Consider the following 17428-nt stretch of genomic DNA (forward strand, 5'->3'; position numbering starts at 1 on the left):
TTTAAACAGCCGGGACTGGTGGCAAAAAACACCCTACTTTCCTAACTTTTCCAGCAATTAGTAATGGTATTAATCCAGTAAATAAAAAAATATACAAAACTTAACTCTTTATGTTCCTGCCAGTGTTAGAATTCTCCAGGTGCATTTTGTGACTGTTGCAGGTTAAATTGTGACCACATGGAGATCTCGGGATGCCAGATCTCCCCTCCAGCTTTCTTAAGCAAGTAAGCTTATTGATTGCATTTATATCTTGCCTTTTTCTCCAAGGTTTACATGGTTCACCCCCCTCTTCAGTTAATCCCTACAATGACCCTGTGAGGTAGGCTAAGAGAAGGTGACTGGCCCAAGGTCACTCACCCAGTGAGCTTCATGGCTGTGGGGATGTGAACTCTGATCTTCTAGGTCCTGGTCCAGGCATAGGCAAACTCTGCGCTCCAGATGTTTTGGGACTACAACACCCATCATCCCTAGCTAACAGGACTGGGGGCCAGGGATGATGGGAATTGTAATCTCAAAACATCTGGAGGGCCGAGTTTGCCTATTCCTGCCCTAGTCCAATGCTCTAATCAACTACACCACACATAGGCTTCCTAGAGTACTTCTGCTATGGGGCAGCTGTATAAATTAAGCAGGTAAATAAATACGGGGAAAGCCAAATGTCACTTAGAGAAGGATCTGAAATATTTCCCTAAAGCTTGAATTTATTTTATTCTTGATTGTTTCATTTGATGTTTTAATGTGTTGTAAACCACTTTGAGATATATATATATATAGAGAGAGAGAGAGAGAGAGAGAGAAGTATAGAAATGAAAAGAAAAATAGTAGTAATTTTAATAAGGAATGGGGGAGAAATATAACTTATCTTAAATACCATTGTAAACAGTTAAAATCATTAGTAGGATTGGAATATCACTTGTAGTTTAATGGTGAATTTTGGACACAATGGAGAGGTAAAATATTTGGATTATTATGAAAGATGCAGGAGGAAATGATTAACAATAGGACCCACAAAGTGGAGAGGAAGTCCAAAAGATTCCTTGGGGTCTTGTTTTTATGTTGGATGTTGGACGTGTGACTGTGAAATTTTAATCTGAAAAACCAAACAAATGAATTTATTATGAAAAAGTATTTTTTATAATATAATGAGGTATAGAAATGAAATGAAGAAGAGTCGGAAAAAAATTAATTTCACTGCCAAAAAAATAAGCTGCTTAGACATTCCGTTGCAGCAACCCTAACCTATGTTTAAGGTGGCATTTAGCAATTAGCTCATATCACCGGAGTTTCTAACACTGGTTTCTGCTACCAGACGTCAATACAACTTTTACTGTGGGGAATCGGTTGTCAGCTACTTTTGAGAGCTGCTTGGAGCAAGAAAGTGAGATCTAAAAGCAAAACAAATGGATGGGTGGTAGAGCACGCAGTGTTGTTGGCCGATAGATAGCCTTTGTCGCTGGTAGGGTGGGAGGCCGAGCCTATGATGGGACCTGATTGGTTTTAATTAAAGCTAGTGAGGATGGGGGCTTGTGGAGGGCGACAGACTGAGCTTAGTGCCCATTTGCCCTAATCTCCAATCTCCACCGAGAGTATATGAGTTGCATGTAGAGAAATGGGAACTGCAACTCCCATTAGCGCCAGCAGACATGGTCCTTGTCCGGGAACGGTGGGAGTTATAGTTCATCGACATCTGGGCAAGGAGGCAATAGGTCCCCCTCTTTTGATGTAGAAGGACCTGGGCTCAGTCCCCGACCTGTCCAGTTGTAGGGTTTTCTAGTTTCTGGGAAAGACCTCTCTCTGTCTGCTTGAAACCCTAAAAGGGCCGCCACTGCCGATCTGAGTAGACACTACTGTACTTGATGGTCAAATAATCTGGCATGGTATAAAGCAGCTTCCTATGGTCCTGCTGCTTTCAAGCCATAATTTTGCACTTTTTCTTTTTTTAATTAACCCTGGCACCTTGCAGGATCTGACTGCTAATTACCAACTCTCTCCCTCCCTCCCTCCCCTCTGTTTACAGTTCAAGCTATTTTATTTATAGCTAATCTTCAGCAGGCACTGTTTCAATCACTGCTAGAGCTGGAAGCCTGTACTTCATGCTGTTGGGGAAACAGCTGGGAATCCTAGTTATTTAAACAATATATAAATCATTTAATCTTGTAACAAGTAGGGTTTGTTTTTTCTGGGGGAGGGGGAGAGAAATCTGGCACTCTGCAGCCACAGTACTTTTGTGGGATGGGAGCAGGGGCATGCCGGAAATTGGAACAGCAAGGCATTGGAGGGCGTGGCCTTCTTTTTAATAAACATAAAATGGATTTCTTGAGAAATCTGTCAATTTTTTTTAATAGGCGCTTGCAGAAAATTGGGAATAGCCTCTTAGCTTTTCTTTTAAAAAGTTTTGTTTATTATTATTTACAGTGGTACCTCGGTTCTCTTAACGTAATATCTTATGGAAGACCGTCCGAGTTCTGAAACGTTTGAAAACTGAGGCACAAAGGGCTGGCTGCAAATGCAGTTGAGGAAATTGAAAAAACACGCAGCGGAAGCCGTTCGACTTCCGAGGTGCGTTTGAAAACGGAAGCATTTACTTCCAGGTTTTTGGCGTTCGGGTTCTGAAACATTTGTCAACGGAGACATTTTGAGAACCGAGGTACCACTGTATTACCCACCCTTCACCCTAAGGTTGCAGGGAGAGTTGCAACATTAAAACACAGTATTAATAACAGCTTTAAACAGCTTAAAATCACCAAAATAAAATGGGTCTAATAATAATAATAATAATAATAATAATAATAATAATAATAATAATAAAAAATAAATTTATTATTTACACCCTGCCCATCTGGCTGGGCTTCCCAGCACCTCGAGTGTCGGAAGCCAGGGTAAAGAGATGCGTCTTCAGCATTCACCAAAAGCTATACTATGAAGCTACCAGATACATCTCTGTGGGGAGGGAGATTAGAGGTGCCACAGCAATGCCTTCTCCTGCCCTCCCCAAGCATCTGAGGGTGGAGGAACCACCAAGAGGTTACCTTCTGCTCCTCTCACACCTGAGAAGGTCTGTAGCGAAGGAGGCTGTCTTTCAGATATTATGCATGCCCTGGGAGGGTTTTTGCTCTGAAGAAATATTTTTAATGAAATCTCGGGACTAGATTACTGCAGTGCGCTCTGTGTGGGGCTGCCCTTGGGCCTGGTTCACGAGCCAGAGCTAGCTTAGCGCTAGAGCGCTGAGGGGACTGATGGTGCCGCCTCTCCTGAAACATCTGCTAAACTGGCTGCCCTTCTACAAGTTCTTGTATTAATATACAAAGCCCTGAACAACTCAGGCCTTAAGGACTGCCCGACCGCTTCTGTCCCATGAGATCATTCACAGCAACTCTCAAACAATTGCTGAATTAACTGATGGCAGCCGCCGCTAATATTTCTCTAAATCAGGTCTCTTTTCCTTCAAACAGCTGCTGATAAAGGTTGCATCTTAGCTGCCTACCTCAAACTATATAAAGAGATGGAGCCAGGCGCAGCTTAGTAGGGAGGGAGTTCCACGTGCGAGAGCAGCTGCTGTTGGAAAGACCCTTCCCCAAGCCATGTGCTTCATCCCACATACGAACCACAAAGAGGGTCTTACCTGTTGACCTTAAAACACAGGAAGGTTGATAGGAAAGAAGGCGTTCCTGCAAATATTTAGGCCCCATGCCTTTTAAAGCTTTAAAACAGGCACCCCCAAACTCAGTCCTCCAGATGTTTTGGGACTACAATTCCCACCATCCCTGACCACCGGTCCTGTTAGCTAGGGATGATGGGAGTTGTAGTCCCAAAACATCTGGAGGGCCGAGTTTGGGGATGCCTGCTTTAAAACGTGAATGCGAGCACCTTGATTCAAACCTGGAAAACACAGGAAGTTGTCGTACAATGAGTCAGACCAATGGCCCATCTAACTTAGCATTGCCTACACTGACTGGCAGCAGCTCTCCGGGGTTTTGGGCAGGAGTCTCTCTGCCGGCCCTGCCTGGAGATTGAAGCTGGGAACTGCATGCAGAGCAGGTGCTTCAGCTACAGCCTTCGCCTGATAACCCGCACCCCAAAAAATGTTTGCAGGAATTTTTTTGGGTTGTTGGAGTGGGGGCAAAGGTTGAGAGCACGCTAATTTCTCACAAAAAGTTAGAATAATCATGCCTGCTACAGTTTGCCTCTTTAATCGCTATAGGTGCTATAAATATACTAGAAACTTAAATCTTGTTTTTAAATGGAATATGGGAATTATGGTTCATCCGGAGGGGGAGGGAAGGAGGAACACCACACACACACGTCCCCCCCGCTTCGTCTGTGAACGGCCATGTTTCAAATGCCAACCTTTCTGCGCTAAATCTGGCGGATAATGCGGCTGGGAGGACAGCGCTGACTCTCCTACAGGCCACTGCCCAACTTTAGGGGATGGTGACGCAACGGAGCGGTGACGTAACTTCTTTGTTGCCAAAGTTAGAGGCCTTAAAATGTTAAAGCTTATTGTTATTCTGAGTTGATAATCTCTCCCTTGCTTTAATAATTTTTCCTCATGCCTGGATAGCCCGCGAGTTGCACGATAATCACTCACACAGCTTTGTAATCAATGCCCAAAGTAATAGGATTCCGCTGGCCAACGGCAATTAATAAATTTGTGTCTCTCTCTCCCCCCCCTTTTTTTAAAACACTAGCAAGTCGGGCCTGAAATACGACTGACTGGCTTTTGCTCATTTGCATATTTATTGCAGTGGAAAAATTCTTGCGGAATGATTGATGTTGAGCCTGCCTCTTGAATTCCAACCAGTGCATTATTATGAAATGAAAAATGCCAGCCATACAGTTGATTAAAGTTGAAGACAGTGGAATCAGTGTTTTTTAAGATTGTGGGAGAATTAAAGGCATATTTTAATAGATGTTGACAAGAAGTGAACTAACAAAAGCAAAGCAAAGGATTTGCTTGAAAAGATTTAATCAAACGTGTTTCTTGGGGGATTAATTGCTGGGGATGACTAGCCTAGCGCCTGGGGTAGGCTGGGGAGGGGGGGCAGGCGGGGAGACGGTGCGGGAACCGGGGGGGGGCGGTCCTAGCTTATGGGTTTGAATGAGAAGTATTGTTCTTGGGCCAACGTATTGAGCGTTGCGTTTGACCTACGGTTTAACTCTGGTCTCAGAGCTGTCTGTGAAAAGGAACGAGAGTAGTCCCTCTTAATCCTAAATGTCCAAACTGGACAGAGAAAAGTGACGTACAACCTTGGTTTTGCCGTAATAACTTGTCTTGAGTTAGGGCGGGAGGTTTCAGGAGAAGAGAATATATATTCATGTTGGTCTGTATATTTGTAATAATTCTGTGCCTGCAAAATTTTGCAGCTGTGTGCGTGCACACCGAGCATCTGAGCATATAAGCGTGGATGGGGGAAGCCATTGGTGCCCTCTAGGCTACAACTCACATCATCCCCGGCCATGCTGGCTGGGGCTGATGGGAGCCTGGAGTCGAACGACATCCAGGCCCTTCCCTTTGCTAAGGTGTTGAATTATCACCAACCCAGCAGCAGCTGAAGGAAACTTCTGGCCATTGGTCCATCTAGCTCTGTGTTGTCTGCACTGACTGGCAGCAGCTCTGCAGGGTTTCGGACACACTCAGCCCCACCTGGAGATGGCAGGGATTGAACCTGGCACCTTTTGAGTGCAAAACAGGTCATGCTCTGCCATCTTCACCAAAAAATAGATTCAGGTCCTCATGGCTCTGAATGAAGAAGGGTTGAATTAAATAGGCACATAGGAAACTGCCTTATATTGAGTTAGGCCATTGGTCCATCCAGGCCAGCATTCCGATTGGCCGTGGCTCTTGAGGATTCCAGTCCATTAACATACCCAGCCCTGCTTGGAGATGCCAGGGGTTAAGAACATAAGAGCCTGCTTTGTCAGGCTAAAGGCCCATCTTGTCCAGCATTTAACTTTAGCAAAATCCCTGTTGTCAGGGTGGGTTAGGGTTGCATGCGGAGGGTTGCATCTTGAGGGCTGCCGTGTGTGTGAATGCATGCAGTATATTTTGTATATAAGGCATAGGCAAACACTGGCCCTCCAGATGTTTTGGGACTACAATTCCCATCATCTCTGTCCACTGGTCCTGATAGTTATGGATGCATTGCTTAGGAATTAAGGGAAGCAAAAAGTCAGTGAAGTTTTGAGATCTGTGGTTCAAATCATCACTGTTTGGAATGCTTGCGTCAGCCATCTTCTTGCTGTATCTAAACATAGATGAAAGCCTGCTATTTGATCTCAGGAACCATTATGCGCAATCTGGTTATAATGTTTTAAGAGGTGTCCAAATTCATAGCACACAAACAACTTTCCAAAATATATAGCAGTTAACAGTAAAATTATTGATTATAGGACAGAAAGTTAAAACAAGTTGGCCTCACCCTCTTTGAAATATAGTCAGCAGTTAAACAATATGTGTTATAAAATAAAACTACAGATTAAAAATTATAGTTATATTCAGCTATGTCTTTCTCAGGGTTGACCCGCTGAAATGAACCAAGGTAAGTCATGTCGATTTAACTTCATTGGGTCTACTCTGAGTAGGACTCTTGTTGACCACTACCCATAGATTGTATCCAATCTTAGTCAAGCTCAGAGTAGACTCACTGAAATTAATGCACTTGTCTATCATAGGTCCATTAATTCCAATGGATCAGCATTGAGTAGAACTTAGTTTAATACATCCCCTGTGCATCTAGGTATAGTCATGACCATACATTTCAATGGGTCTCTTCTGAGTTGTACAAACATTGGACACAGCCCCACAGCAAGTAAGTGACCAAATAGAGACTTCAAAGCTATTTAAATGTGTTATTGTTATTATTCTTAGTAACCTAAACTGGGGCTAAATGAGTTGACCCCCCTTTTGTCAGTTGCTTATAGCACGGTCTTGTGCTTGCTTACTCAAGAGTTAAGTCAGAAAGTTTTACATGGGAGCATTTTCCCATTCACAACGCAAACCTCACCAGGGACAGATCCACTCATTGAAAGCACACCCAACACACATTTAAAACTCACAATTCCTCTTTAAAGAATCATGGGAGCCGTGGATACAATTCCCATCACCCTTAATAAACCACAATTGCCAGGATTCTGGGTGGGTCGGTGGGTGGGGGCAGTAAATGTGCTTTAAATGTAGGATACCTGCTCCAGAGGTAAGCCCTCTTCAGTAGGACTTATTCCCAGGTAAGCAGAATTAAAGTTAAGGCCTCGTTTACTTCTTTTTTGGGGTGTGTGAAGGGATGCTTGTTTTATTCATTTTCTTACAGGGAAACCCCACACACAGTTATTTATTTCAGTTTTGCTTTAAAAAAATTAATTTATCCAAGCAAACAGTTTGTATGGGATGGCGGATTTCTCCCCAACCTGTATTTCTTTTGCACCTCTGTTCCCTCTCTCTCTCTCTCTCTCTCTCTCTCTCTCTCTCTCTCTCTCTCTCTCTCTCTTCTTCTCTCTGAGCCTTTTCAGGCAGTGTCTCTCAGACCCAAATATAATAACCTCTGTTGCCGTCTCTTTTGCATATGTTGAGTGTCAGCTGCAGCGGATGTGACCCCCTTTCCACCCCCCCCTCCCCGGGCGGCCGCCGCTCCTCTCCTCTCTCCCCGCCGTCATATATCTTGCGGCGCTCCTCGCCATTCAGGAATAAACATGTGTAATGTGCTTGATGGTGAAAATAATTCCCCACCTTATCTTCGCTTTGTTCTCTTGCCTGCCTGCCACTTGTCACACAGGGTGATACGATGGCTCCTTTTGTGCTTCCTCCCTCGCCACCACGTAAGCCCCCATTTGCTATAAATGGGTTTGGGGGCCCACCCTCATTTTTTAACAAGATGGCAAGCTGAAGGTGGGGGGTGGCTGGGTGGGTGAGAAAAGAGGCGCTTTCCTCCCTCTCCTCAGTCCAAAAATACGGGCTTACAAGCAGCCTTGTAGATTTAAGCAGGGGTCAGCAGACCTTTTCAGCAGGGGGCTGGTCCACTGTCCGTCAGACCTTGTGGGGGGGCCGGACTATATTTTGAAAAAAAATAATGAACGAATTCCTATGCCGCACAAATAATCCAGAGATGCATTTTAAATAAAAGCACACATTCTACTCATGTAAAAACACCAGGCAGGCCCCACAAATAACCCAGAGATTAAAATAAAAGGGCACATCCTACTCATGTAAAAACAGGCTGATTCCCGGACTGTCCGCGGGCTGGATTTAGAAGGCGGTTGGGCCAGATCCGGCACCTGGGCCTTAGTTTGCCTACCCATGATTTTAAGCATTAAGAAAAACCAAACAGCCAGCCTATTTCCACCCCTGCACACAAATATTTATGTAATGTTAGGGGATATGTGTCCCTACTTGACCCTTAAGGCAGGCATGGGGTGCCCTTTTCCCCCCAAGGTGTGCATTCCATCATGGGCAATGTTCTGGGGGCCACATCAGTCATCAAGACTCTGTGATTGGCAGGTGTGACTTTGTTGGTGTCAACCACCACTGTGTATTGCATGGTTGGCGCTGACCCGCAGCAGAGCCTTCTTGGTGGGGGTTCTACCTGCTTGTAGAATGCCCTCCCTCGCGACACGCATCTCTCTCTCTCATTATTGACTTTTCAGTGGAATTCAAAAGGCATTCTGGTTCACCCAGCCATTGGATGGCTGAGAGATCCATGTTTCCGGCAACCCTGAAATCATCGGTTACGAGACTTTGTTCATCCATTTAAGCAGCTTTTATAGGGTTTCTAGTGATCTAGTTTTAGTTATGCTTTTGCTGCCCTGGGCTCCTTTGGAAAGAACAATGGGATATAAAATAAAATAATGATAATGGCCAGACACGCAACAAGCTCCATCTAGCCAAGCAAGAGGTAGTCTCTCTCAGTTCAAGGGTGCTTTTCCCAGCCAGGTAAAATCACCAGAGGAGGGTTTGAAGCCAGGCAGTGAGGGATGGGACTTTAGCAGGATCCCCAGGGCTGAATCGAGGAGCCTTCAGGGCCAGGTTGGTTCCACCCTCCAAAGTCTGAAGTTCCTCAACCCTGCATTAAAGCAAGTTGAGAGGAGCTGTACCTTAGTGGCCGACTGCCCCCTTTGCATGCAGAGGGCTCCAAGCTAAGCCCCCGGCACCTCAGGCTTAAAAGGCTCCTGCAGGAGGTGATAGGATACACCTGCCTTTCCCTGAAGCCCTGGAGAGCTGCTGCTGGTCAGAGTAGGCAGTATTGGACTAGATCAGTGTTTCCCAAGGTTGAGTCTCCAGCTGTTGTTGGACTACAATTCCCATAATCTCTGACCACTGGTCCTGCTAGCTAGGCATGATGTGAGTTGTAGTCCAAAAAACCACTGGAGACCCAAGTTTGGGAAACCCTGGACTAGATGGGCAGGTAGTCTGAGCTGGTTTAAGGCAGCTTCCTACATTCCCACTCCCTCCCCCTAAGAGCAGTGGTGGGGAACCGGTGGCCCTCGCAGGTGTAGTCGAACTCCAGTTCCCATCATCCTCCAGTGGCCAGGAAAGATGGGAGTTGTGGTTCAGCAGAAGGTGAAGGTCCTTCAGTTCTGCACCCCTTTCCTAGGACTCTTTCTTACCTTCCCTTTGTTGGGAGTTCAACAGAAGGGATCATTTCGTTTGCAACTTAAGAGTTAATTGTGTTCTCCCAAGGTGGGTGGGAGGGGCAGAGGTGTTGCTTAGCAACTAGCCAGAGTGACATGATCTTTGTGGAGGTAACACATGCTCTGCTTGGGTGTCTAGTTGAGGCAGGTTTAGTTGCACCTAATTCTTCTCTCAAAAAGGCAGGCCCCTGAAAGGCAAAAGCTCTCTGTTTATTTCTCCTCGAACGGTGCACTGTTCTTGTTTGGTTTTGCTCCGTGAAGCATTAACCGAGATTTCTTTCCTCCCTGGGCTCCCTCTGCCTTATTCAAGCGACTTTGCTAGCACCCTTTGCATGTCTTAATTCTTCACCGCTTTCACCGTTCTGGATTCTGCAGAAAACTCTTTGTGGCCAGCGTGCAAAGATGTGCAAATTTATTCCCATTGTTTGTTCGTTCGTTTTCTTCCTGGACGAAGAACTTAAAAGTGCAATGGCAAATAGCATGGTCTTCCTGCTGCCACTGGAGAAGTCACATGGGGTGTGTGTGTGGACGTGTCAAAATTGCTGCCCCACCTGCTGCCTGCAAGGTCCTCGATTATTCTCTCTCTCCACCCCCACCCCCCAAGATCTCCTGTCTTTGAAGCTTTTCTGGTAGTGACTCTTTGGGAAACATTAAATGCCATTTCCATTTTGTTCCGCAGATCACAAAGCCCTCAAGGCTTTGCTGAGGACCCTGGTGGATCTTCAGGACGAGCTTTTGCACCAGTACTCGGGCACGAGACATCTGGTAGATGGAGAGCAAGGGAAAGAGGACAGGTAAATGCAAAAACAATGGCAGTTCTGTTGAGGCTGGGGAAGCTTTTCCCTCTGGCTGGAAAGGGAAAAGGCCCATAACTTAGTGGGTAGAGAATCTGCCGGTCTCTGGTTCAATCCCCGGCCTCTCCAGTTAGGGCTGGGAAAGACTCCTGTCTTAAACCTTGGGAGTTGCTGCCGGCCAGTGTAGACAGTACTGAGGTAGATGGACCCTGCCTTGTTATAGACCAGCTTCCTTTGTTCCCAAGTTCCATGTCAGTCGGAGGGCAAAAAGTGGGTGAAGCGATTGGTTCTGGAACTGAGAGCTGTACAATAAGCTACGCTCCACCCCTGGAAAAGTTAAAGAGGTTTTTATTATGTGTTTTGTGTTCTCATTTTGTATGTTTATGTTGTGAACGGCCTTGTGATCTTCAGATGACCCCGACTGCATGCAAATTTAATAAATAAAATGATAATTAGTTTTTTTGCATTCTGCCCCACCCTGCCCCTATGCGTCTCTGCACCCAGGCATGTAAGAGGCATTATGATCTCAGTTCAAGAGCACGTTCCAAATGCTGTAACTTTTCCTCCTTTATGGGAGTAGATGTTGAAGGAGGGGGGAAAGGAGATTTGCCAAGTAAGCCCCAGGGGGAGAACCCAGCAGTTAGGGACTCACCCAGAACTGTCATAAGGGAAGATGACGTTTGGGGGGGGGGGCTCTGAGAGCACTCGTGAGTTGGCTGCTCTCATCTGGGGAAGATTTCGGAACAAGGGTGCTGCGTTGCTACCGGACCAAGTTCAAAGTGCTAATATAGGTATATATAGAGCCCTTAACAGGTTGGGACCAGTTTCCTTGCAGGATTGCTTTACCCCATATGTGCCGGTTCATCTCCTTGGGTCTGCAGAACTGGCATGGCTATGGGTCCCACATAGTAATCGTTCCACACTGGCGAGAATTCAACTTTTTGCTGTGGCAGCACAAACCCTCCTTGCCTGTTGACATTAGGCAAGCGTCTTTGCTGTTTCCGGTGCATGCTTAAAACATTTCTGTTTAGGCAAGCCCATCCAGATGTGTAGATGTCACATGTGTTTTATCCCTCTTAAGCCAGTGTTGCTTTTCATCACCTTCTGGATATGCTTTAATACTTGTTTTTTAACCCATTTTTAAACCGATAAATTCAATGTTTTATATTTGTTGAAAGCCACTTAGAGGTCGTCCCCCATCCCTGCCCCCCCCAAATCATATAGTGGTATATTGCTAAATAAATAAATAAATAAATAAATAAATAAATAAATGTGTTGAGTTACACGTTCTTGATCTCCCCCCCCCTTTTTTTTAGCAACGAGGAGATCCCAAGCGGCGATGACGACGATGACCAAGCTGAGATGGAAGACAAGGAGAGGAAGCGGAAGCTGGGAATGGACGATTATCCAGAGTTCGCGGCCAAGCGGTTTGCCGACTTCCGGTCCTATCGGAACAGCACGCTGCAGAAGTGGCATGATAGGACCAAGCTGGCTTCTGGGAAGCTGGGGAAGGCAAGAGTCGCGCCTCTCTTTTGGGGGGTGGGCGCAGGTCATAGGCCACGTGTGGCTTGTGGCTGCCTTGCAGTGCTAAGATCCCATTGTCAGGGAAAGCTGCATCTTGTGTAGATCCCCACTTTGAAAACCTAAAAGGGAAAGAAAAAGCTACATAAACGTGTAAAACGTGTGCGTGTAAAAATGCATTGTGAACTGCCCTGAGTGCTATAGGTGAAAGGCGGTATACAAATTCAATGCATACTTGCATACATACATAATAGCACCTGCATCAAGAAATTGAAAATAGTAATAGTAAGAAGAAGAAGAGGAGTTTGGATTTGATATCCTGCTTTATCACTACCCAAAGGAGTCTCAAAGCGGCTAACATTCTCCTTTCCCTTCCTCCCCCACAACAAACACTCTGTGAGGTGAGTGAGGCTGAGAGACTGCGGAGAAGTGTGACTGGCCCAAGGTCATCCAGCAGCTGCATGTGGAGGAGCAGGGAATCGAACCTGGTTCACCAGATTACAAGTCCACTGCTCTTACCCTGCCCATCTGGCCGGGCCTACCCAACCACTCTGGCCGACTCCCAACAGAAAAAAACACACGATAAAACATCAAACATTGAAAACTTCCCTAAACAGGGCTGCCTTCAGAAGTCTTCTAAAAGTCAGATAGTTGTTTATTTCCTTGACATCTGATGGGAGGGCGTTCCACAGGGCGGGCGCCACTACCGAGAAGGCCCTCTGCCTGGTTCCCTGTAACCTCACTTCTTGCAGGGAGGGAACCACCAGAAGGTCCTCCTTGCAGCTGGACCTCAGTGTCTGGGCTGAACGGTGGGGGTGGAGATGCTCCTTCAGATGCCTCTGGGAAAATCCTTGGCTGACCATTTAGGAAGGAGGATTAACTAATTGGAGGGAACTGAAAATGCTCTCTGGTCCAGCCATCTATTGGAGACGGATAACTGAAATCGCAAGTTAAAGCCTCACTCACGTAGGAAATACTTTCCAGCTTATCCACTGGGACAGAAAGATTGGGGCAGGGGAACGGAAGATGGCTTTCCCTGCATTTGTCTGACCTTGGTTAATGTCCCTCCAGGGTTTTGGTGCCTTTGAGCGTTCCATCCTGACCCAGATCGATCACATCTTGATGGACCGAGAGAGGTTGCTCCGGCGGACGAGGACCAAGCGGTCAGCCTACAGGGTACTGGGGAAGCTGCAGCCAGCCCCTGAGCCGTTGCCAGACACTTTGCCAGGACAGGCGGTAAGCTGGAGATTTGGGTGGGTGGGCCGGGGGGGGGGGGTAGTGAGGAAGGAAACAGATTGGCTGCTGCAGTTTGAGAGCAAGGCACCTTTCTTGTTTTGAGAAGATCGCTGGAAGAAGGCAGGCCGAGAAGGAATTTTGTAACGCAGCGGAGTGAAAAGATTGTAAGGTTTGCAAGCGAAGCTAGCAAAAGGTCTTTGACTTGCCATAGGCTATATTCCCTGAGCTCCTTTGGGTTCCTCTTTTGGATGGGGAATAAATTTAATAAATGAGTAAGCTGTGGTTCAGGGATTTTAAGCACCAAAGTGACGATGGGTTAGATTTCTGTTGGGGACTCTGTCATAGCCTGCCACTGGGGAACCCCCACTGGGAAATTGGTGAGGCAATGGCTCCAAGGAGTGGGGGAGAGAGAACAGGCTTGGGGGCAGCTAGGTCCTGGTCCCCTGAACCAGAGATGGGGATCCCGTGGCCCTCCAGATTTTGTTGAGAAGACTCCCAACTCCCATCAGCCCCAGCCAGCGGTTGGAGATGATGGGAGTTGTAGTCCAGCAACACCTGGAGGGACCGCAGGTTCCTAAACCAACATCCTTAAGCCTCTTTGAGTTTATTTTATAAAGCCAAGTTGCGGTATGTCGTCGTGGCTTCTCAGCAGCTCTGTGGTCACAGGGGCCACTGAGAAAGCAGCGTCTTGAGCCCAGGTTCAAGCCCAGAGAGTATTCATGATTTTTCTCTTGCCTTACTAGGAGGCCCTTCCGCCAACAACATCCAACGCGCACCTCAAAGACCTGGACGAGGAGATCTTTGATGACGACGACTTCTACCATCAGGTGGGGGCCTTGTGGCAGTGGGGGGAAACTTTTAAGCCGAGCAGAAATAGTTGCAAGCCCCTGTGTGTCTTTGCCCATATGTGCTCCGCTTTTCATGCATGTAAATGAACAGCTATCTCGGGCCCACCACCCCCTGGGAGATAGCACCGTTCCTTTTTCCATGGGGAGCTCCTTTGTAAAAGGAATTGCGGGGGGGGGGGGACTTTTGTAGCTGTTCCATCATGCGCAGCCTTCAGTGGAGCACATACTCGTGGTGGCAAAAGTGGGTGTGCCCAGACACACTGCTCTCCCTTGAGGCAAGCAAGTGGTGTTATCGCTAGAGTAGGGCGGAAAAAGGGACGCGGGTGGCGCTGTGGGTTAAACCACAGAGCCTAGGACTTGCCGATCAGAAGGTCGGCGGTTTGAATCCCCGCAACGGGGTGAGCTCCCATTGCTCGATCCCTGCTCCTGCCCACCTAGCAGTTCGAAAGCACGTCAAAGTAAACAGCGTTTCCGTGCGCTGCTCTGGTTCGCCAGAAGCGGCTTAGTCATGCTGGCCACATGACCCGGAAGCTGTACGCCGGCTCCCTCGGCCAATAAAGCGAGATGAGCGCCACAACCCCAGAGTCGGACACGACTGGACCCAATGGTCAGGGGTCCCTTTACCTTTAGGGTGAAGAAAGTGGGGCCAGCGAGCAGCGTGGCCTGGGCAAAGTTTCTGTGCTTGAGTGTCCCCACCCCAGCTTTACATGCTATAAATGGCACACACACACCGCAGCCCCAGCAACAAAGTTCTCAGTTTCACAGCTTGTAGCCATATAGGATAATATCAACAGTCCTTTTTTTCTTTTTTTGAAAGGCATCTCCTTAAGGCCTAATAATAATAATAATAATAATAATAATAATAATAATAATGGTGATAATGAACCAGGCTTTTTCAGGGGTAGCTTTGTTGGATATTGTTCCCGTTGGCTTTACAAATGGACTTAATCTGTTCTTACTGTTGTAAATTTGTATTTTTGTGTCTCCTTTCCTTTTTTTTGGTACACTGCCAGGATGGTTTTCAAATGGTGGGTGGTTTATAAATCCTTTAAATAAATCATGTAGCATATGTGCACACAGAGAGAGGAAGGAGGAAAAGAAAGAGAGAGATGAACATAGTAGGATGGAGACAGAGAAGGGCAGGCAGAATTCTCTTTCTGTAATATGGCTTTTCAGCTATTCAAGTACTACGGGGGATTTAGGGGCCCTCTGGAACAGCGCTGGGGTGGGACAAGAAATTGGGAGTATTTGGCAGGGGTACTTTGCCCCCTCCTCAGTTAATCGGGGTGCCAGGGTTAATCTAAATTAAAACGAATAGAGGTCTTGGAAGGGAATGGGAGCACCTGACTTTCAAGCAAATGGAGCTGCCAGGATCTGCTTTGTGTGTGGTTGGCCATTTCCCGAAGTGCGAGGGGAGGGCAGTGGGCACGGAGAAAGGAGCCATGAATGGTGGGTGTGCAAATGATGAGTGTGCAAATGGTGGGTGGCTCTGTACAAAAGGAGGGAGGAACTGCCTTTGGGGATGACTTACATATCACACGTTCGTCGCTTAGACTTGCTGCTGTTAGGCTGCACCTGCTTGAACAGAGAGCAAGAGGGAGAGGCGGGGGGGAGAGGAGGACGTTTTCCAGGTGCTGCCAACATCTGGCAGCTCAGCAGGGGCTGGTCCTGACTCCTGGCTACCCTACTGTCTCTAAATACGGTCCTTGGGATGCGTGGGGGCTTCAATCACTTCTCTGGATTTGGCAGCGGGCTGCGACAGCTTATCCGTGCCTCGTACATCACGCTCAAGACATCTGCTCAGCTGAGAAATACACCTTCGTTTTTCTTTTCTTCTTCTTCTTCTGCTTCTTTTTGCTTCACCCACCCACCCACCCACCCACCAGCTTCTCTCCCTCCTTTCCAATCCCCAATATGCTTCTTGGGGGAGATGATCTGTTAAAAGATTACCACATCATTGTGTCCCAAGTAATTGTGGGAATGCTAGGCCACCTTGACAGGCTCTGTGTAGCCGTACCTGTTCCACTGACCTGGTTCATTTTCCTCCTGTTCAGTGGGATTTGGCAAAGAAATTGGACCTGGAGCCTTTTTCGACGACAAGCCTGAAAGGCAACTTGGGGAGCGGATGCATGTGTTTTCTGCCAGCCTCACACTTAAAAGCGGCTTCATAAAGGACCTTCCTTTTTTATTTGTTAGGGCTGTGAGCCAGAGCTGGGAAGCTGCTTCTGGGGAGCGAGGGGTTGGAGGGGAAGAGCATAATAATAATAATAAATTTTATTTATACCCCACCCTCCCCAGCCAAGACCGGGCTCAGGGCGGCTAACACCAAATATAAAAACAATTGATCAAAATACAACTTAAAAAACAAGATTAAAACACAACATTAAAATGCAGCCTCATTTCGGTGGAAACTCAAATCAAAAACTTGTTTGGGGATGAAAACGTCTTCACCAAGGCTAACTATCCAGACTGGTCCTACATGGGCCAGAAAAAAGCCAGGGAAGTTCCCAAATAGGAGTACCATCGCAGAAGGAGAAAGGAAAAAAGAAAGAGGGGGAGGGAATCAAATTGATTCCAAGCCAAAGGCCAAGCAGAACAACTCTGTCTTACAGGCCCTGCAGAAAGAAATCCGATCCTGCAGGGCCCTGGTCTCATGAGACAGAGCGTTCCACCAGGCCGGAGCCAGTGTTGAGAAGGCCCTGGCTCTGGTTGAGGCTAATCTAACTTCTTTAGGGCCCAGGACCTCTAGGGTGTTGCTATTTATGGACCTTAAGGTCCTTCGTGGGGCATATCGGGAGAGGCAGTCCCCTAGGTACGAGTTCCTAGGTCGATCAAAGTTGATCAAAGTTGACCCAAGACTAGGTGCTGAATGCCTGGGCCTGCTACTCCCCACATGATCCTATATGGACTAGATGAGCATTATCTGAGCCCCTTCTCTGCATGCTTCCTCTTCTGAATGGAGGGTTGGAGAGACAAAAAAGGGGCTTTTTTCAGTTGCGGCTCTCTGATTGCAGAGTGCTCTCATCAGGGAAGCACCCCTGGCGCCATCACAGTCAGATTTTAGGCTCACAAGGAAATGAAGAGAGCCCATTTGGATCAGGCCAGTGGCCCATCGAGTCCAGCACCCTGTTCTCACAGTGGCCAACCAGATGTCCAAATGAGAAGTTCGAAAGCAGGACCTGAGTGCAACAACAGCACTCTCCCCGCTTGCAATTCCCATAAATTGATACCTACAAATATCCTGCCTCCAGCTGCGAAGGAAGAGCACAGCTGTCATGGCTGGTAGCCATTGATAGCCCTCGCCTCCACAATTTTGCCTATAATCATATTTTAAAGCCATTCAGCTTGCTGGTCGTCGCTGCCTCTTGTGGCAGTGAGTTCCGTAGTTCAACTATGCGCTCTGTGTGA

General features: G+C 47.0%; 1 protein-coding gene across 6 annotated transcripts in view; it reads left to right on the plus strand.

Moving 5' to 3' along the window:
* The window catches only part of AATF (apoptosis antagonizing transcription factor), a 77216-nt gene that overhangs the window by 16661 nt on the left and 43127 nt on the right, over positions 1-17428 (plus strand). For all 6 annotated transcript variants that reach the window (XR_008327821.1, XR_008327824.1, XR_008327823.1 and 3 more), the window contains exons 5-8: positions 10301-10415; positions 11732-11927; positions 13008-13172; positions 13916-13999. Coding sequence is in view for 2 of the 6 variants with exons in the window: in XM_053367494.1 (XP_053223469.1) it covers positions 10301-10415; positions 11732-11927; positions 13008-13172; positions 13916-13999 (560 nt within the window). In the remaining 4 variants the exon portion in view is untranslated. The remainder of the gene's footprint in view (positions 1-10300; positions 10416-11731; positions 11928-13007; positions 13173-13915; positions 14000-17428) is intronic.

Source organism: Podarcis raffonei, chromosome 15 (genome assembly GCF_027172205.1).
Source record: "Podarcis raffonei isolate rPodRaf1 chromosome 15, rPodRaf1.pri, whole genome shotgun sequence".
NCBI lineage: Eukaryota > Metazoa > Chordata > Lepidosauria > Squamata > Lacertidae > Podarcis > Podarcis raffonei.